The 24,658-nt window shown below is 35.2% G+C and overlaps 1 protein-coding gene and 1 non-coding gene across 10 annotated transcripts in view; both read right to left on the bottom strand.

Moving 5' to 3' along the window:
- The window catches only part of NAALADL2 (N-acetylated alpha-linked acidic dipeptidase like 2), a 1,368,615-nt gene that overhangs the window by 38,021 nt on the left and 1,305,936 nt on the right, over window positions 1-24,658 (bottom strand). For 8 of the 9 annotated variants that reach the window (XM_063807338.1, XM_063807340.1, XM_063807336.1 and 5 more), the window contains one exon: window positions 12,379-12,577. In XM_063807338.1, coding sequence (XP_063663408.1) covers window positions 12,379-12,577 — 199 coding nt within the window. Of the gene's footprint in view, window positions 1-12,378; window positions 12,578-24,658 lie in introns of those variants that run through there. The other variant, XM_063807341.1, reaches the window with a different exon arrangement.
- LOC112208749 (U6 spliceosomal RNA) lies at window positions 240-343 on the bottom strand. The gene has a single exon (XR_002943324.1). It is a non-coding gene; the product is annotated as a U6 spliceosomal RNA (small nuclear RNA).

The raw sequence follows: 24,658 nt of genomic DNA, 5'->3' as shown, positions 1-24,658 counted from the left end.
GAATCTGCTTTCTTCAGCAACGGTTGCAGGCAGATAAACAGGCAAATGTCAGAAGGAGATTCACAGAATTTCTCCGAGAGCTGCTGGAAATTGCCTGCCTGAGAACTGCAGGCGGCTGGAACTGTCACTGAAGGTTCTATTTCAGTTGTAGTAGTTCTTGATTCTATGAAACTTAGCTTAAAGAAAGCTAAGGAAACTTCAAGCTTCCTTGACTTTAAAATATATACATTTTTATTTATGATAATATGGAACACTTCATGAATTGTCATGTCACCCTTGCGCAAGGGCCATGCTAATCTCTGTATCATTCCAATTTTATTATATGTGATACCGAAGTGAGCATTTCCTTCACTTTTATATCTTCAACACTTCTAATGCACATACAAACTTAGAATTCTATTCAAATTATTCCTAATTTGAATATCTAGATTGCCTTCTAACTTTCTCATTGAAACTTGTCAGATAAAGGTAGACTGGGAGGAAATACTAGAACCTCACTACATGTAATTTGAGGGTTTGTTGCAGTTTTCTAAGGATTATATCAATTGCACATTAAATCATGTATTAAATTTAGCTCTAATTATAAACTATGGGGTGAGTACTTCCCATTTCATCCATTATTGCCCTTATAAACTTCCAACTTGATCTAATCTAAGTATGATTATAAATTTATAGATCTATATTTTTAATAGTTAAAAATGTTGTAGTCTTGTATTCTTAGCAAGCAGACTGGTTAAGCAGCACAATCAAGTGTAGTGGCTGGCAAATCATGTACTCCTCCGAGGTGACTGTGGAAAAAGAGGCAACATTCATATTCCTTTCCTTGTCAACTAGTGTAGCTCATGTAAGCTTTCATTTGAACAAAAGATTCCACTGGGGATGGTGTACAGGACTAAATGTGTGCTTTATAGAATCGTGCCTATTGGCTCCCTGTCCTTTCCTTGTGTTTCATCTCAATATGCTATACTTGCTCCGTATTTTTTTTGTGGCTTACAGATCTACTTTCTTATTATAAGAAGAAAATTTTGCTACTCAAAATCTAGAAAATGTCAAGTGCAAAATGATTCCTGAGCATTTCATCTCCTAAACACATGATTTACACAGCAATTGGCAACTTTAGTTTCATTATGTAGCAAAATGAGGTTTAAGGTGCTTCAGTACAAAGAAAATACTCAGCATGATCCTTTCTCTTAATTCTCTTTGGATCATATTAAATCAGAAAGATATTTATACACATAAAAATACAATAAAATAGCAGATAAAATAAAGGAGAAACGAATGCTAAAATGTCTAACATGGTTTCATAGGGAACCTAGATTTCATTATTTTTTTCCCCCATTGAAATAATTATTTCCCTGAAATGCATTTAAAAATATGGAAGTAAATTTGTATTAGTTATGAATACTTCCTCAGCTAATATTTTCATTACCTTAGAGATTCACTAGTTTATCTTTTCTTACTTAATTGATTAGAGAATAAATGTCATGGATGTTAAGTGACTTATTCTGGAGTCTTTTGGGTCTTCAGCCCACAACACTAAGTTCCCCGTCTACTGAGCCCCACTCTATACAATATTGTTATTTATGTAAAAACATTTTTAACTATAGTATATAAGACTTAGCAGACAAATATGCCTACTTTTTAAATTACATCTAAGATTTACAGAAACATGAAGGGATAGACACTATTTTGAGACAAGGTAATTTTACTGATTCAGGACAATAAGGCATATCTCTTATCCAGAAGTAGGGATATATTTGGTGTCTCACAGATGCAATTTTGTCACTATCAAGTTAGGGGATGTAACTCTGAAATGTAGAAAACGTAATCTATACATATCTGGCTATATTAACACTATAATCTCATTAAATTTATTGGTGATTTCTGAGCAAACTAGGGATAATTTGGATCAAATGTATGCAGTATTGTCTGGTAGAAAGAGTGGTGGTTTTTAGAGAAAACAAACTAGGTTTGAATCCCATTTCTGCTGCATGTTAACTTTTCCTAAGCCTCGGTTTTCTTATATGTATAAAGGGAATAATAAGACCAATCTGGCAGGATTGTTAGAAGTGTTACAAATAATACATGAAAAATGTGCAGCACAGTGCCTGGCATACATAAATCATCCTCTATGGAAAGTATTGTTGTTATTGTTAGTCTTAATTATTCAATGCCTCATCAAGTCAAAACTCACCCTCAGACTGGCAATGGGTCTTGACTTGCAAATATGACAACAGTAATTTTTTCTCACTTTAAATGAGAATATACCTTAAAACTGAAAGAGACATTTTTATAAAATCCAAACAGTTATACACACAAGGATTTCTATTTTGATACTAGCAGACTGGATCTCAGACTAATTACCCTTATTTCATTGTCAACTGAAATTTTTAAAACAAGTTTTTAAATGTCTAATCAAATTGTATTTGAATGTTGTCTGTTAAAATGAGATATGTTCTTTGTTTTAATATTGACAAAGTGAGTGAAAAAAACGAGGCTTGAATTTTGGTATATTAATCTGGTTTTTCTTAAAATTTGGGGGCTTTTTGCTCCTTTTAGAAACGGAAACTTTAAAAATATTAAAGGGATCCATAATTATAAAACTAATGTATGTATTTATTCATAAAAGGGTAAAAGGGAATGCATATAATGATCAACGTTACAAAGATTTTGTATATGAGCCAGGTCTTCGACCTTCTTTTGGAAATTTTACATTGTCATTGTGTAGATTATAAAATTTTGTATGCATACATAGATTCTTTTGTGCAAGTGGTCGCTATTAAAATATGTTAAAAGCATTATGGTAATTCTTAATCACTAGTTATTTTTCATAGTCTAAAGAAATCAGAGGCATTGCTGATAGAATTAATGACAAGAAAAACAATGGTGGGATTTTAGTTCCATTCAGACCACCCACACTTCACTAAAAGAAAGTACAACCTGAACAAAGTAGTCATTATCCCAATCAAACACGGAACGTGAGGTCCTTTTGGGACTTACATAACCAACTCTAATTAAAACACCATGAAAACTGTATAATGAGATCATTGTTATTCTGAAGTGATTTGGGGGGTTTGGGTTTCAACCTCTTAAAATTATGTATGTACTGAATATGTAGCTGGAAACTGATCATATAATACCTGAGAAATGTGGCTTTTTAATAGTTCCGTCTCATGTCATTGCTTGCCTAAATATAAACTGGTTCTAACATCTTTCAAAAGCAAAGTTTTGGGAGCTTATGTGTTTGAAAAGTACTTTTAGTGGATTGCTTTCTTTGTTTATTCTTGGTTAAAGGCAGAAGCATCTTGACATTTACATTGCTATTTTTCTGCTTTCAAGGATGCTAACCAAAAAAAATGGTCTTGACTTGGATTAGCTTGAAATGGTCCCCTGAGCTTCCACAAGGTCATTCTGGCAATCTCTGAAATAATTTCCTTTGTTATGAACCTGCTGTGACATCTTCCATGAGGACACAATGTCAGAGACACACAAAGGCATGCACATGTATATGCACATACATATACTGTCCCTCAAATTACAAATGGGCTGTGCTCTCCAAACTCCTGATTATGCCATTGTTTGGAACTCAGAAGTGTTTTCCCAAAGAAACAATCATGTAAGTGTAGTTACTTAGATAGTCCCTATAGTCTGCTTAGCCAAGATGTAGCTGAAATACCATACATAAGAATGAAAAATGGGATACTGGACCATAATCAATAGTTTTGTTTTAAATATAATAATTAGCCTTTAATTCATCTCTAATGGTGGTGTTAGAGGATGTTCACTTTTCCTAAGAGTCCTATTTCTATCTAGCAGCCAGAATTAGACACTGGCTCATGTTTGCTTCCTTGATTTCTCATGCCTTTCAAATCAATCCAAATGAAAGAGTGAATCTCTGATTCTCTTTTCCAAAGCCACAGCAAATTTCCTATCCTTCTGTAAAATTTCCCTATAAACCTATCTCACCACAGTAATGCAGCAGTGTTTGTGTGTGTGTGTTAGAATGGGGAGGAAGGGAAACCCTTATTGCTGTTTAACTGCTATCTCTTTAAATGTGGACAGAGAATAAAGATGAGATTTTATGGAGATGTGCCCTCTTAATGTATAAATGTGGGGTCATGTTCATATACCTTACACACGTTATTAGTGGTGTATTAATAGAAATCCTTTGTCATTATATTTTTGTTTGGAGCAGTTTTGAAATCCCATTGCTTTCTATTTGTATACTAAAAGATTAAAATCAAAGATCTTTCTGTTTCTGTTCAGTTTAGTCCAATCACTTTAAATAAAAGAGAGGACAATAATTATTGCTCTCTCATTTTAAGACTATGTAAGCTAGTGTATGGGGAGTGAAGAAAGGAGATAGAGACACAACAGTAGCCTCAAGGACTCATACCCTTAAACCTTGGAGTAATTTTTGACAAGGCTGGAAATCTTGCTGAAATTTGCTAAAAGAATCTAGGAAGAAGCATTTTTTAAAAAGATATTAAATTTCAACCACAAAATGGTTGGTGCCAAAATCTAAAATGTAGTTTAAATGTCAAAAGTTAAAACATAGGAGAATATGCCCCAGAAGACCATGATGCTTACAACAGTACTCCCCAAACACCTAAAGAAAGTGATTAGAGAGAAGTCTTTTCTACTGGAAAAAGTTTGTCATTTAGAGTCCCAAGATTTATTTTGAAAGCTAGTGCTACTTAGATATTTTATTTACTCTTTATTTATTTATTTGTTTATTTTATTTTATTTTATTTTATTTTATTTTTTGAGTCAGAGTCTTCCTCTGTCCCCCAGGCTGGAGTGCAGTGGCGCCATCTCGGCTCACTGCAAGCTCCGCCTCCCGGGTTCATGCCATTCTCCTGTCTCAGCTTCCCGAGTACCTGGGACTACAGGCGCCCGCCACCACGCTTGGCTAATTTTTTGTACTTTTAGTAGAGACGGGGTTTCACCGTGTTAGCCAGGATGGTCTTGGTCTCCCGACCTCGTGATCCGCCTGCCTCGGCCTTCCCAAAGTGCTGGGATTACACGCGTGCCACTGCGCCTGGCCCTTATTTACTCTTTTCTTAACTGCATATTTAATGTCTCTCCTCAAACTCTTTATTTTCTGTGACGATGTTGCAACCCCTCGATTGGCAAGCAATTAGCAAAGTTTAATAAAGGGAAGGACAATATATTGAAAATTAAACATGAAGGAAATACTTCACTGCTGTGATTCTGGGGAAAGAGAACTTGGGTCACTTAATTTTTAAATATGTCTCCCTTGGTTAATAGCGATATGGGGGAGCTTTGGAAATGAGAACATTATCAGAGTCTGAAATATTAATAATCTTTTGAGACCTATTTTAGAGATGAAAAACTGACGCTCAGAGATGCTAATTATCTTGCTGCAGATCATTTAAGAAGAAAAAGACAAATTTTCATCTCAAATCTCTTCCCACTTTTAAAAATCCCAAGTCCAGTGCTCTCCTATAATATCATTGTTATTTGGTATTCTTAATTTTGAAAGCTATTCTAATGTGGAGAAGTGAGATGCTAATCACAAAAAGCAATATTAAAACTATATCGTATGACAAATAAAAGACAATTCAACAGAGAACAGAGAGTCTTAACAAACAATGCTGGAACAACTGGACATCTACATGCAAAAAAAAAAAAAATCGAAACACAGACCTTATCCTTTTCATGAAAATTAACTCAGAATGGATCATAGACCTAAATGTAAAATGCAATACTATAAAACTTCTAGAAGATAATATAACAGAAAATCTGAGTGACTTTGGGTTTGACAATAACTTTTGAGGTATGACACAAAAAGCATGATTTGAATTATGATTTAATTTTCAAATTTCATTAAAATTAACAACTTCTGCTCTGCAAAAGGTACTGTTAAGAGAATGAAAAGCCATAGTCTGAGAGAAAATATTTTGTAAAACATCTACCTAATAGAGGATTGGTGTCCAAAATATAAAAATACGTCTAAAAACTCAACAATAAGAAAAAACCCTCAATTTTAAAAATGGGCGAAAGAGCTGAACAGATATCACATCAAATAAAATATATATACAGCAAATAAGCATATGAAAATATGCAAAACATCATATATCATTGGGGAACTGCGGATTCAAACAACAATGAAATACCAACATACCTCTATTAGAATAGCTAAAATCCAAAACACTGACAACAAATGCGGATGAAGATGTGGAGCAACTGGAAGTTTCATTGACTATTGGTGGACAAGAAAAATGACATAGCCCCTTGGAAAGACAGTTTGGCAGTTTCCTACAAAGCTAAACATAGGCTTACCACATTATCCAGCAATCGCACACTTCAGTATCTGCTGAAATAAATTGAAATGTATGTCCACAAAAAAGCCTGCACCAAAATATGTATAGCAGCTTTATTCACAACTGCCAAAACCTGAAAGCAACAAAAATGCCCTTCAAAAATGAATACTAGTCAATGATAAAAAGAAATGAACATGGAGAAAATGCACTGCATATTGCTACATGAAAGAAGTCAATCCAACAAGGTTGCATACTGTACTATTCCAAATAGGTGACATTCTGGAAAAGGCAAAACTATGGAGACAGTAAAAAGATCAGTGGTTGCCAGAGGTTTAGTAGGGAGGAATGAATAGGTGGGGCACAAGAGATTTTTAGGGCAGTAAAACTATTCTATATGACCCTGCAACAGTGGGTACATATTATTATACATTTGTCAAAGCCCATAGAATGTACAACCTAAAGAGCAAACCCTGATATTAAACTATTCATTTTAGCTTGTATCAATATTGCCTCACCAATTTTGTATCAAGATTGGCTCATGGTAACAAATGTACCAACACACTACTGCAAGATATTAACAATTGGGATAACTGTGTCTAGGAAGAGGGGATGCTGAGGAATCATATGATAATTCCGTACTTTCTGCTCAATTATTTTCTAAGCCTAAACCTGCTTTAAAAAATAAAGACTATCAATTTGTTTAAGAAAATCAAATTATAGTGGGAATGCACAGGTTTACCAGGGAGACTCATTGCTCTGCCTTTGTAGAGTAATAACTACAGGGAGCAAAAAAGGATCTAATGGCAAAACACAGATGCCCAGAGATCTCCTCTCCAGACACACCCAGTATACTAGAATGACAGTAAAGGATGGAGTGAGATACAAGATTTAGAATTCTTAACAAAATGCATAATCCCCTGTCTACTCAACAGCAACAAGTCAAATTTCACACCGCTGGATTTGATAGTACTGATATTTTTTGATGCTTTGTAATTTTCAACATACTTTCACTTACATGGTCCCGGAACATAGATATTGTTTTGCTGGCTCCCCATTGCTGACCAAGTTCAGTACTTCCAATGTACTTTGCAGCTTTTTCATTTATGGCATTGCAGTCTATCTTTGTGCCCTTTCCCTCTCCCCTTACTCAGAATTAGATGTCCCCTTGAAAACAGAGGCTGTGAGGCTTAATAGTCTGTAGAGCTGGAAATGACTTTAGAAATTATCTTTATCCATAGATCTTCATATAATTACATGTAGACAAACAGTGCTTTACCTAAATGGCTAAGTAAATGGGGCAGAGGGGAGGCCCTTTCCAGTACTCAATCCTGTTTTCCCACCTAAACCTAGAGGAATTCTAAAAACAACCTGCAACGAGACTCTTAGAGCCACACAATCACTAAATTAGCCAATTCTTCCTAAATATCACGTCCTAAATTGGTCCTTTGCTCTTCATTCCTGACACCAACATATCAAATCATGTTCTTTTCACCCCGTGCCTTTCCTATTCCCATAATCTTCCTAAAGATTTCTGCTCTCTTCTGACTCCAGTGCACCCTCTCAGGAGCACTAGATAAATCCTCCTAACAACACATATTTCTACATGGCTTTTTTGTGTCCATGAAAAACAAAGCCCAAACCTCTCAACAGAGCATTTAAGGGACTCCACAACTTGATCTTACCTACCTTTCCATAACCACTAACCCAATAACCATTCAGACTACTCTACCTTTTGTACTTCACTCTTGAGCACACCACACACAACTTCTCCTTTGTGTCTTTCTTCAAACTATCCTCCTGGAAATGCACCTTAATTTAATGGACATACTATCATTCCCTCAAGCCCTCATACATCTTTCACTTTCCCTATAAAGTCTTCTGTGGCTGGGCATGGTGGCTCACGCCTGTAATCCCAGCACTTTGGGAGGCTGAGGCAGGCAAATCACGAGGTCAGGAGTTTGAGACCAGCCTGACCAACATGGTGAAACCCCGTCTCTACTAAAAATACAAAAATGAGCCAGGCATGGTGGCATGCGCCTGTAATCCCAGCTACTCAGGAGGCAGAGGCAGGAGAATCGCTTGAACCCCGGAGGTAGAGGTAGTGGTGAGCCGAGATTGTGCCACTGCACTCCAGCCTGGGCGACAGAGCGAGACTCCGTCTCAAAAAAAAAAAAAAAAAAGGTCTTTCTTGATTACCACAAGACAATACTTTCTCTCTTCACTGAATCACAAAAGTACTTTTTGGCTGTAGTATTCATTGTGCACTTTGAATAAGTATTCTGTACCTGTATTTGATATATAATTTATGTATTTTAGCTCTTGAATTAGATGAAGCTCCTTGAAGGTGGGGATCTTATATTGCCAGTTTCCAGCAGTATTGCACAGAGCAACAGAGCAGCGTTCAATGAGGAGCCAGGTTTACATGCAACATCATAGGATTCAAAATTTTGAATCCTCTGTTTCCAGATCATTGGGAATATTATTCTACGTATTCCAAAAATATTGAGACGATTTTTTTTGGGACATGATCTAAATACAAAATGAAGTATTTGGCTTTACACAGTAAAGTTCTGTCAAGAACTTTCTTAAAATGCAAATCATTTTTTACTTCTTTCTTGTGTATTAGATGAGAATTCTGTATGCCCAATGGGTTAGAGAGTGAGATTCTTACGTGAATAACATCTCTAAAGAAAGACTGTTTAACATTAAAAAAAATTGAGCCCTGTTCACCAAATGTTCTTTTGTACAATGTAATTAACAATTTTATTTTTCTCTATATAATTATCATTATAAATAATCAATCTACTTTTCATTAGCTTAAACTCAAATTTTTACTTTGAATATTTCCTTCCCCATTAAGAATGTGCTTATAAGCATTGAGAGTGGAAATCCTATTGTAATTTTGAAATGTTTGCATCAATCATTTTTAGAAATGTGAATTATCTATCAAGAAAAAACATGAAGTAGGATGATTTCTTATGTATTTTATAAATGAAGTACAAATTCGTGACAATTTTGAGATAAAGGTGAGTCCGATACGTCTAAATGAAGCTGTATCTATTTACACTGCTGTAGTATATATATGTATACACACATAAATTAATATATATAAATTAATATAGTAACATAAATTAATAGAGCTAAGGAAAAGAACGGCAGACATGTATTCCTTCAATAACTATAGTAATAGCTTAGCACAATTTCAAAATAGTGAACCAGAAACTTTCGGTCCTAAAGTTTGTTATATGAGTTAGAACATTATTATCATCGACACTTTGAGGCTTGCATAATGAGAACACAAGGTATACAGTAATTACATTACTAACAGGAAAAAAAATGACGTGTTTAATCATTTTTAACTCAGGGGCAGACAAATATCTACTTTTCCACTCAAAATGCATGATGAAGTAAATTGAGTTCATAAATATTTTTGAATGGATAATAAAAAGTTTACCAGATGCATAATTTAGACCATAGAGGGGTCTTCCATATCCAGTGCAAGTGCCAAGAAAGACAAATGGGGAAAGCTTACTATATTATACAAAACTATGTTCTTTACATATAATTTGTATTAATTTCTGAATTTTTCTTTAAAGTAAATAGAATAATTTACAAAATATATTTTAAACCCCTAAGTTATCTACTTTATGACTTTTTAATAATGCTAGATGTAATAATGTGGTTTGATTTTTCTCCTCAGCAATTATTACACCTAACATCATTACATTTATTTAATTACTTTGTTCATTCTGTTTCCCCATTCCCACCACTAGAATATACCTCATCAAGGAAGGTAACTTAAGGTGACAGCTATGTCCCTGATGCTTAAAAAAATACAAGCAGCAAACAAAGTGTCTTACCCATACCTCTTATTATAATAATGTATATTTTCCAAAGACTTATAATGCAGAATCATAATATTGGAAAATTATGTAAAGTATGGATTTTAAATGTGAATTTGAGTTTAAAATCATAAAGGAAAATTACCAAATATCAGGCTTTAAAAACATATTTTATTATAAAGGAGTCTCATTCCATCATCTCCTTCTATAAATGTAGAAATTGAGATGTTGAAAGATTAAGAGATGTGTGAGATCACAGAACTTTAGTACTAATGGGCACCTTAAACCTCACGTGGTCCAAATATTCAGGTGCTTAGGGCCACCCAGCCTATATTTTAATGTCTGCAGTGCTAAGGCTTTTGCTACTTTATAAAAGTATCACATTTATTATTTTACCTTTTTCTCATACGTAATTAAGATTTCTATACCATACATCAATTCCTTAGTCCTAGTTATAACCTTTGTTTATACATAGTATGTCTAGTCCAGGGTGTATCATGAGAAGAAGCAGGAGGCAAAGAGATACTGGGGGAAGAATGGAGTAGGAGGACTGTTTGTTTAGCCCAGAACTTTCATTCTTAAAGGGCCACAAATTTGGACTTTCACACTACATAAAATTATACATACATACATACATACACATACACACACAAACACACATACACATATAAAAAATATATATACACAAATATATACATATGTATATTATATATACACATATACACACATTAAATATGTCATATAAATACACATATCATATATGTATATATTAAACAGAAAAGTATGTATTTGTATGCTGTGTCTCATAGAATTATCAGTTAAATAAAAACTGTTTAAATATGCCATAATCTTTTTCTAAAATTTGTAGAGATTCAGGAGGTATATGTGCAGGTTTGTTACATGGACATATTATGTAATGGTGAAGTTTGGGCTTCTAGTGTACCCATCACCCAAATAGTGAACAGTGTACCCAATATGTAACTTTTCAACTCTCCCTCTTTTGCAGTCTCTAGTGTCTCTCTCTCTCTGCATGTCCATGGGTATCTATTATTATCTCCAACTTATATGTGAGCACATGCGGTATTTGATTTTCTGTTTCAGAGTTATTTCACTTAGGATAATGGCCTCCAGCTCTATCCATGCTGCTGTGAAAGACATGATTTCATTCCTTCTGATGACTGCTTAGTATTCTATAGAGTACATATACCACATTTTTTAATCCAATCACACGTTGATAGACACTCAGGTTGATTCTATGACGTCACCATTGTGACTAGTCCTCTGATAAACATATGAATGCAAGTATCTTTTTGATATAGAAAAATTGTTTTCCTTTGGGTAGATACCCAGAAATTAGCCTTTTGGGTTGAAAGGTAATTCTATTTTTAGTTGTCTGAGGAATCTCATACTGTTTTCCAAGTATATATAAAGGCTATACTAATTTACATTCCTACCAAGAGTGTATAAGCATTACTTTTTCTCTGCTTTCTCTCCATCTGTTATTTTTTCACTTTTTAATAATAATCATTCTGACTGGTGTAAAATGGTTTCTCATTGTGGTTTTAATGACGTGGTTTTATGATGATTGACGGGTGCCATAATCTTTTAAACTTCAGGTTTTCTTCATTTATCTTCTACTATATAAGGAACTTCAAAAACAAAACCATACTGTACTCATAGTATCCTCTGAGTCTGTATCTAATCCCCCTTCCATATAATTGTTAAAATGTTTTCAGAAAGCACTCCATGTGACTCTCCAACCAAACAAGCCTAATTCCTCAGTTGTTTCAACATCGATCTAAATCCCACTTTCCCCTAAATATTAAACTTGTTGAACTCCAACATAAAATGTAGTTTCCAGGATTAAACATATTAATCTAGATGGGATCTTTGTAGGAAAAAATAGCATGGGTCTATCCCCTGATCTGGTCAAGAAAGTGTATTTCTTTCAGTGCAACCTATAATTCCATTTGCTTTTTCATTGGCCATATCATATTTGACTCATATTGAAATTAACGTAAGAAACTTCTTACTCATTTTTTCTGTGCTGCTGCTAAGCCAAGTTTCCATTATTTTATATTTCTGCAGTTTAACTTTTCTTTGGGGGAGGGGGAAGTTCCTCAAATGAGTAACTGCTTTATAATTTCTTTTACACTACTGTTATGTTCATAGAAGGTACGTATTCTGAAAGTTAGACATAAACATTTAATTTAGGGCAAAAAGTATAATTTTTGAGACATGCATCCTACCTATAAAAACCTGGTGGTGCCTGCTTTACCAGAAAGCTTTTCTCCATGTCCTGGAGAATGTCATTCAGCATCCGGATGCGGATGGGTGCTCTCTCCTTGGGATCATTAGCAGGTCGCATCTCATCAGACTGAAAAAGTTCAGCACTCTCCCGCAGGCGTGACGCCATGGCTAACAGTTGATGAGTGTTGGGTTGATCACCTGGTGAAGATAAATGAGCCCATCTCAGAAGAGACATTCTCAAGGGAGCAAAATAAGCATTTTCCAATCAGGACTCTAAGTTATAAGCCAGACAGACCACTGAAGAAGGAAGAGGAAATTGTCATTGACAGTTCTCTCTCTCTCTTTTTTTTTTTTTGTCCCTTGACAAAAGCAAGGGTATATGTGTTTGAATCTTACCTGTCCAAGGAAAAAGATTCAGCATCAAGTAAACTTTGAACTTTGAGAATATATTTATTTTGCCCAAAGCATTCTGTCTAAACTTGTTTTTATATTCTACTAAATTAAGTTTATCACTGCTCATAATAATAACAACAGTAAATAGGTACTGTACCGATTGTTGAAGGATTGCTATATTCCAGGCACTGTGTCTTTAATATTGACCAAAACTTGCTTGTCACATACATTTCATAGAAGCTGAGAACTAAGTAAGGTCAGAAAATTGTCATAGGTTATCAAGCAAGTAAATAGCAGGACAGAATTAGAAGTTTGATCTTTCTGACTCAAAAATGTATATTCACCAGAGAGTAAACTGTATTTCAGGGAAGAAAATAAAAACTGAGTTGTGATCTTTTCTCTTGAGAACCTGAGATATGTTACTATATGTTGTCAAGTGACTACTGGGTTCTTTTTTTCTTTACTAGAAATGTCCTGTAATGTGAAGTTGATATATACCTTTGACCTAAAAATACACTAAAAACTATTTTATGTAGTGTTTGCATTGTTTTGTTTTAGTTTGGAGGTTTGTGTTTGTTTTTGTTTCTTTTCCAATTGTTAGTGTAACTTACTAAAAGTCATTCTGAGAGGAATGGTGGTAGCAAAGGCTAAACAGGACATACCTTTGACTAAGAGAAAGGCAACACTAGTATAGTTGTCCACTGAACTCTAGAGCCAGTCCACTTGAGTTTAAATCCCTGCGCCACCACTTAGTATCTATGTGATATTGGTAAAGTTATTGAGCCTCAGTGCCCTCATCTGTAAAATGAATGTAATAATAGTACCTGCTTCATAGATTATGAGGATTAAATGATTAATACTTGTTCAGTATGTCCCCACAGGTAAGCAGTTCTCAGCTGATGTGATTCAAGACCTTCTTTAAAAATCACTCTCTTATCATGTCATGAGAGGGGCATTCCCTTGCATCTTCTTCTAGATATCTCACCATTAGAATCAGCCTTTAAGTGAGACAACAATTACTGGTATCATTCTCCGGAGACTAGGTACAACTGGCTTCAACAAGGCTGGCATATCACTACAGAGGATCACTTCAAGTCAAGGTAATGAAGGAAAGTAGAGCTGGATAACCCAAATTGGCAGTTTTGAGAGGATGATATTGAGACAGACAGATGGTGTGAATGGAGGCCTCCTGAGGCCTTCACTATGAGAAGTCCTGGGCAAAAGGGAAACATCACAAAAGGACTCTGTCTAAGTAAAGTCCAAGGGTTACCAGTTCCCGTAATACTTGGTCCTTATGAAAATGCAGATTCCCAGAACTACTGATTCTTTCTAGGGGCAGAGCCAAGAATCTTCATTTCAATATGCTACTCAGATTATTCTATACATATTTAAGAAAAATTACAGAGAGGTGATATGCTAAGAAAAGGAAAACTAGGTTAGATGTATAGCTGATACATTAAATATGTTTGTCATAGAATTGCCAACCTCTAAAATAATGATAATTTTTTATTCTCACCTTCATTTGATGGAGACTGTTTTACATGTCAATGTCTTTAGTGCCCAGCACCGTGTTGAAATTCAATAATTGTTTACTAAATAAGCAAAGTAGGTTCAATAAAGTATGTTTAGAAAAAAAATCTGATAACAAATAAAATTATGTAAAGAGATAAGTAGTTTTATAAGGGCTACAAAGAGATTCATAGGTAGGATTACATGAAATGTTCTTAGAGAACATAGTCATTTTTGCTAATTTTCAATATCCCACAATCTAGTTAAAAATCCTGGTAGAAGGAGAAATAATGCTTGAGACTAACATGTAGCTCCCTGCTCACTGAAATTAACAGTAAGAATAAAATCAATTGTAGGAGTTCACAAGGTTTTGGCATTTGATGTTTTCAAAGTGCATTTCAGATTCATTAATTATCTTGTTTGATTTCACAACAAAATGAGGTTGCAAGAATGGGTATTTTAAGTCATTTAGAAAATCTAGCTCCTGAATAATTTACTCAATGCCATTTTATGAAAATAGTTTGTCCTAAATTTTGATGGTTCAGCAAAGTTAATGTATAGATAACTTCAAGGGAATATCTCTGCACAAGGAAAGAATAAGATGGATACAGCACATTTAGATTATGCTGGAAAGACTGAACAACAGAAAAAACAAGTTCGACATCCTTGAGAGTCTTCCATTTAAGAAAGAAAAATCTGTTCTGATCTAAAGTACATTACAGAATTGAACACATTACTACCGAATCAAGTGAGACAAATTGTATCATTCTCCCTTATTTAGCTTTAAATGAATTTATCTTTCATGGTAGTACAGATGCAGAGAACTGACAGCTTCAGGAACTGGCTAGCTCCAGAAAGGACCCTGATAGTGGAAACTAGCCACTCACAACACACCCTATGCATTACTTCAAGTGTATGAGGTAACAAATTGAAAAGTAGCTCTATTTTCAATGTTTACTCAATTATTTTGATATATAAATGATGCTCCAAAGATTTCTAGTAGCCATTTCTCTGCCAATTAGAGCTTGCTTGTTCTTTTAAATAAGACCAGAAAGAAACCTTACCTTTCCTACTTCAGCTTTTGTGACCCCAAATGATTCATCTTTTATGCTTCTTAGGATCCCTACTAGAATATCAGTTCTGTGAAGGAAGAGGTTTGTGTCTTTTATTCACCGCCATTTCCCTAGCACCTAAAAGTGCCAGTTGTACCATTTAATCAATGAATAATTAACTTATATACTTTTATCATAGCAGCTGCAATATTTTGATCCTTATCTGCCCTGTCTCTCTACTCTTTCTGACTGGAAAGAACCCTATGTAATCAGAAAATACATTTTATTTCTCTTTGTATTCCCAGATCGTAGCATAATATCTGTTTTATGGTAGTCATTTATTAATAAATTTGTTGAGTGAATGTTGAATTATGAGATGTCTTTTTTGAAATGTATTATTATATTAAACAATGTCTACAAAATCATTCAGGGAGATGTTTGGTGCATAATGAGCATCAACAAATGCTATTTCCTTCACTTTCTTACTAAAAATCCATTATAGTTGCAAAATAAAAGAAAAATATTTAAAAGCAAAGAGGCTATTGTAGGGTAATGATAAGTTAAATTAAACTAAATTGAAATAAAATATGCCCTACAAAAACCCCATAAAAACTTAAGATTATATAAAACTTTACTTAAGGCACGGTGAATTTCAGAGAAAAGAGGACAAACTGAGGCTGTCCATAGTACGGGTTTAAAAAATAATAAGTACGTTTAAACAAAGAAAATTAACTGGAAATTAGATATTTCTCTCAGAGCGGGTTAATACAACTATTTTTTAAATTATACACATGGAGTTTACAGAGCAAAGACTGGATATCAAAAGATAGATTACAGTATGGTTTACTTAATTACTATCAGTGTGGTCATGAATAAGTTACTTAATACTACAAGCCTTCAGCTTCCTTGGAGAAAATAATCATGTAAGTTTCTAAGTGCATAAATCACTATTTACGCAAGTTTGTATTATTAGAGCACACAAACAACACAAGTTACTACAAACCCATTTTTTAAAGGCATGGAAAAAATATTGTAACAGCTTTACTGACTTTTTTTTTCCCTCAGAGATGTTACTCTTTATCACTTCTTCAACCTGTGCCCCTCCAACCCAATGTATCATATTCCATATTCCTCCTCATATATACTTTAATAAGGATTTCTAATTTTATTTTGCTGTGCTTGCAAATTGGGTGCCATTTTTCCCCATGGGCTGCTATCTCAAACTTCTGAAGAACAAGGAAAGAAATAATATAAAGGATAAAGGAATTAAACGGTGAACTTTAAAAAGGATTCTTTTAGATCACTGCTCCTGGTGAAACGCTAACCGTTAATAAATTTTTATAGTATGGTAGAACATGCTGATTTATTATAAATATTAAAAATCAAGCTTAATATAATACAATATAGTTGACTGTCTACTGAAACTATCTTGATATTATTTGAGACAAATGAAATTAACTTACAAATTTCAAACAAAACCAGTTTGCATTTGTTCTTTTTCCCTTCATGTCAAAGTAAAATACATGTGTTCAGTAGGTATTTATTGAGTCCTTTTTTATATGTTATTCTAAAAGTACTAAGAAGCAAAGACATATAGGATTAAATTTTTAATCTTAATAAATTCCTGATCTAGTTAGAAATGTACATATACATCTAAACATACAATAATTGTCACGTGAAATAAATGCTCATGAGGATGACTGAAGAGTTCATTGTGTATAAGAATGGTCTGACAAGTGTCCAGGGAAGAAGTAAACCTTGAGAGATAGATCATGAAACTGCCTAAAAATCCAGGACATCTTAAATGAGCTCTTGAAAGTTCTGGGATGTTATCTACATTAAAGCAATTGAGGGAGAGTGTTCCATTTTTAAACATTATTAATGTCTTTCCAGCCTCATCCCTTAGTCCTCACTATTGTAGAGGATAAATCTCCCTCCAATCCAAATCCTCCCGTTTTTCTGGCTTGTTATGGAAAGAATGGAGCTGGATATTGTAAGAAGTATTAATATTAATTAAAGAGGAAGAAAGAAGGAAGGAGGGAGGGGTGGAGGCAGGGAGAGAAGAAGAGAGAGAGAAATGTTAGTCAATAGATATCAAAATAGATATTGAGACCTAGACAAGCCAATTCAGGAAAGACTCTAAGATGTTCTGGGGAAAACAAATGCCTTTTGCTCAGGGAATCTTCTGCCTTCTAGCCAACCATCATCCTGTAGCATCCTGCCCTCAAGACAGTTCATGAGGCAATGTGGTGTAGCAGAGAGGTTGAGGGGATTTGGAATCTGATAGACCTAGATTCAAGCCCCAGTTCTCCCACTAATTATACATCTGGTTAAGACACAAACTCCTCTGAGGCTCAGTGTCTTAATCTCTAAATTGGACTTAATCCACAGCTCCGCTCATTGAGCTAGAAGTAAGTTAAAATATTATAACAAATGTAAGGAACTTAACACAATATATGGAGCTTTGTGGAGTAGCTTCTAAAGTGACAAACTTCTTCCCAGAAATCTTATTCCTTCTGAACACCCTTGATACAGGATCCTAAAACACCTTCCAACAGCAGGTCACAAGCTCAAAGTCATTTCATAATGGCTTATCCATTTAAAGCTTCTAAGCCTTCTGGGTAAGGCCGTTAACTACAGTAACGACTGTATCCACTGAATTTATACATGCCGTAACCTGCCGGCACCTGGGATCAGCACAAACTACATTTTACCTGAGGTATTACATAACTTGATGTATGCCATGGATAAGTTTGTCCTCTCCAAAACTCATGTTGAAAATTAATTGTCAGTGTAATGGCATTGGAAGGTGGAGCCTTTCAGAGGCAATTAGGCCTTGGGGGCTCTGCTTTTATGGGTGGGTTTAATGCCTTTAGAAAGTGGCTTTCAGGAGTGGGTTCTCTCTGTTTTCCCCTATTCTGCCATGTTGGAAACAGTGTTCCCCTCCTCCAGAGGATATAGCCTTCTTACAAGCAGAAACTGGGCCCTTACCAGGCACTAAACCTGCCAGCTCCTTGATCTTAGACTTCCAAACCTCCAGAACAGTGAGAAACAAATTTCTGTTCTTTATAAATTACCCAGTTTTGGGTATTCTGTTATAGCAGCACAAAATGAACTAAGACAATTAGTTTCAACTTAGCATAAACTCTTGGGTATTAACTTTGTTCCCCAACCTCCTGGAAAAATTTAAAACCTTCCCTTCTCTCCCCCTCATCCTCCCCCTCCTCCCCCTACCCCCTCTCCCTCCCTTTCCCCTCCCCTCCCTTCCCCTCCTCTCCCTTCTCCTCCCCTCCCTTCCCCTCCCCTCCCTTCTCCTCCCCTCCCTTCCCCTTTCTTTCCTGATGGGTCTGGCTCTGTTGCCCAGTCTGGAGTACAGTAGTACAATCAAAGCTCACTGCAGGGATGACCTCCTGAGCTCAAGAGACCCTTCTACCTCAGCCTTCCAAGTATATAGAGCCAAAGGCTTGCACAACCATGTCCAGCTAATTTTTAAAGTTTTCTTTCAGAGACGGAGTCTTGCTCTTTTGTCCAGGTTCATCTTGAACTCCTAGCCTCAAGTGATCCTCCTGCCTCAGCCTCCTATAGTGGTGGGGTTACAGATACGAGCCACCATGCCCAGTCTATAATTTTCCTATTCTAAGGAGTGATTTTACTGCTTATCATTATGAACTCTTTGGACTTTCATACTCCAACAAGTTTTAAATTTTAGTTTACTTCAATTTTTCTGTGTTTTTTGTGGCTGTATTTTTAAAGGCGTACTCAATTTTATTTTAAATTAAAAGTGAAATGTACTGGTCATCCTCTAAAATAACATTTTTAAATCAAACAAATGTAAGCTTTTTCTTTAATAGTATTTCCCAGAACCTATTATCCTATGGATGAGCTTACCACAGTTTTAAAGGTGCTAACAATTGCACAATCATAGCTTAGACTTCACTGATTTATAGTGACAAGAAAAAGTATGATTTATGTTCTGCATAATACAGTGGTTAAAAGAGTAGAAGATTATTTTGGGGGGAAATGTATGTTACCTAATGTCATCTTAAAAACACCTTGTGGTATCACTAAAGAAAAGAAAAGAAATTGCCAATATGATTTCAGCCAGGGGCAACAGTAGTCCTTTTTATCATACATTTTCTATTCTTCATGCTGCTTTTTTTAGTATGAATCACTATGAATCATCTCAGCTGGTGATTTAAAGATGTTAAACAAACAACTCAGGTAGTGAAAAAATGTGAGAGCGATTGCGCTATTGATACTCAAATAATCTAACACTGATTTGATAATGCATAGATAAAAAGATATTATTTAAGGGTGAAATATGCCAGAAAACAATGGATAATTATAGCTAAACTGAATGAAATAGAAATCTCATTGCAAAAGATACCAAAGTGATAGGTTTAGATGGATTATACTGGTTACTTTAAAAAAAAAAGCCACATATTTCTGCATTCTAAAGATTATCCAATAATCCAGGCAGCCACTGCAGATGCAAATCTAATAAGACTTCCAACTCATTGCATGTAGTGGGTTCCCTAAATTGTCTGTCCATTTATTGTAGAAATACAACCATGGGCTCTTTTGTGACCTATAGATGTTGTCACTGGGTTACGTTTGTGACTACATGATCTGGCTACAGACTGCTTGGGAAATATGAGCAAAAACATTCCTGAATGAATTAAATTCAGGTGGAGTTTATTCTTATCATTCTCCTGAGGCAGAAAGTTGAAATTGTATATTTAATATCACATGTGAGTCTAATTATGTATTGGCTAAACCAGGAAACTGAAAAAGAAAAAAAAAGGCTTAAATGAAATTGATTAACATGAAGGCAAGGGTACTTTATGTTCTGTTACAAGCCAAGATTAAAAGTATTTTTACACAAAGAAACCAACAAACATTTTTATAAGTGTGCCAGTGAGGAAACACTCATAGAATAACGGGTTATGGTACTATTCTGTCATGGGCACAGGGTTTTATCCAAAAAATACACCTTAGGGAAAAAAATGTTACAATAGAATAGGCCATTACTATGATGGAAGAGTAGGAAAAATAAGTCACTCACAGATTTCAATCAATGTAGTGTCACATATAAAATGTAGGTAACTCAGAAGAAAACTTCAAAGGAATTTGGATGAAGTACTCAGAATGGAGAAGGAAATGATGATCACAATGGGAAGCCGTGTGAATAGCAGCAAATTGTGAGACAGAAGATAAACAAAAGGAAAAAAGGAACAATGTGCTTAGGATAATAATTAAGGGACATTAGGTGATAATAAATATGAGTTCAAAGAGAAATGGTGGGAAAGAAAAACTGGTTTTGAAGACATACTCTGACAATGGGGAGACAATCAGCCTTAAAGAGCCAGCTGCCTCAAATAGCTTTTTGAACTAAGTGTGGATTACCAATTCAGTATAACAACTATTTACATAGCATTTACATTGCATTCGATATTATAGTAATCTAGAGATGATCTAAAGTGTGTTAGAGGATGTGCCCAGGTTATATGCAAATACTACACCATTTTATATGAGGAACTTGAACATTCATGGATTTTGGCATTTGAGAGAGTTCCTGGAACCAATTTAATATGGTTATGTAGTCAGTCTATATAAAAATGTAATGGGGATTGAGACTAAATGTATTTTTAGGAATTTGCCCCCAATGGATGGCCAACCTCTTATTAAACTTCTCTATTAATTTGAGCAAACAAGGTAAGATACTTCTCATTGAATGCTTTAGAGTTCACGTCCTTGTCAAATGAAAAAGGTAAGTTTTAGAAATGCCAGCTCAGATCAAACTGCTAGAAATCTAACATGATACAGAATTCCCATAGGAGCAAAATCTTTTATTGGAACTGTCTGGATTTTAGTCAGGCTGCCTTGGACTTCTGAGGGAGGGCCCAGGATTGAGGAACCGGTGTACTTCACTATCTACTGGCCAGGCCAGAGCTGGAATTGGTGGTAATTAAATCACAATTGAAGACAGATGGGCTGAGAAATAGACTCATGCAATCTGTACGGTGCTTAACTTAATTTTGCTAGTTGGGAAACTCACTTTTTAATTTTTAGAAAGAAAAAACATATTACATAGATCTCAATCATTTGCAATTGATAAAAAAAAAAAATACAAAGTGACACCTAAAAATTGAAACTACAAATCTAACAGGACACAGAATGCTTGCCTTAGTGTGATCATCACCTTGAAATACTATCCTTTCTTCCAAAATGAAGTGATTGACGCTAATGAATTATCAGAGCTAATGAAAAAGAAAAAAGTCAGACCAAATTCTCATTGTCAGTTATTCAAAGAACAGGAGGAAACGCTGCCAGCAACTATTTTACATTTAGTGAGATAATCAGGAGGTGGCAATAAGACACACAGTTCAAAATTATGTTTCCTGCTGAGTCTGGCTTGCACTAAATAAATGTGTACCTAGCTAGATCAAATGAAAATTACTTTTACTTTATTTGGTCATATGAAGTCTTTACGATAATGCTATTTAAGAAATCTGATGAAGAAAAATAGCATATATTAAGCAAGAAACATCAGAATTACGCAGACATTAATTGTTTTAAAGTGCTGTTTTAGACATTAAGAAGTGGGTAAGGTGAGGAGCATCAAATTTAGTAAGATTATTATACACTTACTCTTTAGTCTGCTCTAAGGTTCAAGGGTAGGGTTGTATTTTATTTGTTTTTGATACCTTCCTCTGCCCCTGCAAACTAGTACCATTGCATTCTAAATGCATTTTTTGGACATACAGTTAGCAACTGTAGATTGAAAATATTTGTGGAAAAAAAATGGTTTCTGTACTATTACATGCAGACTGTTTTTTCTTGTCATTATTCCCCAAGCAATTCAGTATAACAACTATTTCCATAGCATTTACATTGCATTAGGTATTATAAGTAATCTAGAGATGATCTATAGTGTGCACAAGTTATATGCAAATACTACATAATTTTATATGAAGAACTTGAACATTCATGGATTTTGGTATTTGAGAGAGTTCCTGGAACCAATTCTCCATGGATACCGAGGGACAACTGTATTTATTTTTTGTCACAAATATTAATACATCTGAAGTATATCGGCTATCTTATCCATCACTATTTACACTATATCTCCATATACCACAAATAAATATTCATTCTCCATTACGTGCTTGGCATTGACCAAATATTAAGAGCCAAGGTCACTCAGTCAAAGTGAGCTTTCAAGAACCATGCAATAAATCAACCCAAACAAATTATTCACTGGTAAATTATCCTTCTTTCTGGTGGTTGTGAGAACGGTTGAGAATGGTCTGCTGCTACTGTAAACTAGCGTAATAAATAAACAAGATGGCCGGTTGTCAAGTGGTAAAAATTACACCTTTGAAAATGCAATTGGGTTTCAGAGACCTTCATATTTATACTGTTTGCAGTAAGGAGAAACAGTATTTTATAGTTCAGCCTTGAAGGTCAGTTTTTTTTTTTTTTTCACTGCAATTGAGAATTTAATAGTAATCACTGTGAACTGTCATAAAAATAAGAAAAATATCAACAATTTAAGCTTGTAATAAGCAGTAAAATTATATGTTTCATTTAACACAGTACAAGAATTCTGTTTAGCTAATGAACTTATCTAGCATTGTAGCTAAAGTTAAAACTGCAATATGTATTTAGGTATTGATAAGTGGTTTCCATTATTCACAGATTAGCCCTTTACTGTATTCCATTTTTAGAAGTAAGGCATAACTAAAATAGAACTGATGCCTACAATTTAGCAACTATTTGAATAATCTTTGACCATGATTATTTTAAGTCACAAAAAGTAAAATACAAAAATGTATAGTTTAAAGGTGTCAGGTTTTATTAATTTTATCAAACAGTCACACACAGGACATGGTAAAATAATATTTTTGCTTATGTTGTTTGGTTACACTTTGTTTTGCTTTGCTTGTTTTTTCTAATACGGGTACATCTCAAGTCTGGCCTCACCTTTCCGAGTGAAAGTGACAGGGAGACCCAAGGAATTTCACATCCAAAGAAAACTAAGCACATACAACAACCAACAACCAGAGAAAGTTCTTCATCTTGGGCAGAAGTCTGATATAACTGTAAGAAGCCAAAGTACTCCTGGCTCATCCATTTGAGAACCTTGGATTTTAGGGGCAGATTCATGTAGATATAGTGGTGTCTGGCTTGGAGTGAAAATCTCCATTGAATCATTGCAGTTCTGTTTTGTTTTGTTCCTCCTGTGATGACACACGCTTAGGTATAACTATTAAAGAAAGGGTTATTAATTTCCCTGGCCTATTCTGAGAATATTTTCTTTCCCTTCTTGCTTTAGTTGAAACCTGGTTCTCCCCTAATGATATCACTTGCATTTTAGCTGTCGTAGGCAGCAGTGCTTTTTCACCCTGTGCTTTTGTACCACCAACCCTAGAAGAATAATGTGAGGTGTTTCTAGATCACCACTCATTCTTTGAAGATTTTTATCTCCTGACTCATCATTACTCACTCTTACAAAAAGCTTAATTCTTTACAATGTCAATATCCACATAGAGATACTCTCTTTTCCTTAGCCTCTTTTCTTCTAGCAACCACGTGCCACACTCTCATGGTCATACACTGGCCTGGACGCTGTCCTTACCAATGTCTGCACTCTTTCTATGATCTCGTTTTCACGAATCCAACTTGCTGACTACCACCTCCTGCCTTGTCAGCTCATGTGTCGTCAATTCTTCGATCTCACTATGACATGAAGTCTATTGGTCCTACCTCCTTTTCACTACCCTTCACTCCTTTCGTAACCTCACTTTATTCCAACCCCAGTTAAGATACTTTGGTCCATCACAATGCATTCATTACATACATCCTTCATGTACATCTGGTCCATCATAATGCATTCATTACATACATCCTTTATGTACATCCAGTTTTCTTTATCCTATGCAGTTCATTGTCCTTCTCTCAGAAAAGGTCTAGCCCTGGTTAAACCCAACTCTGCCTGTTCTATGCCTGTGATGGGGTTCAGGACACCCTATCCCAAAATATGGCACCGTGGCATTTGAGGAAGCAATAGAAGCAAGACCTTGTCTCTGACCTTCTCCTGGCCCTCTCCCCTGAAGCCTGCCATAAAAGAATTCTCTGGGCCGGGCATGGTGGCTCATGCCTGTAATCCCAGCACTTTGGGAGGCCAAGGCGGGCAGATCACCTAAGGTCAGGAGTTCAAGAAGGGCCTGGCCAACATGGTGAAACCCCATCTCTACTAAAAATACAAAAATTAGCTGGGCATGGTGGTGCATGCCTGTAATCCCATCTACTTGGGAGGCTG

Source organism: Pan troglodytes, chromosome 2 (genome assembly GCF_028858775.2).
Source record: "Pan troglodytes isolate AG18354 chromosome 2, NHGRI_mPanTro3-v2.0_pri, whole genome shotgun sequence".
Classification (NCBI taxonomy): Eukaryota; Metazoa; Chordata; class Mammalia; order Primates; family Hominidae; genus Pan; species Pan troglodytes.
The sequence above is the reverse complement of the archived record's forward strand: the minus strand, read 5'-3'. Positions and strand labels throughout refer to the sequence as shown.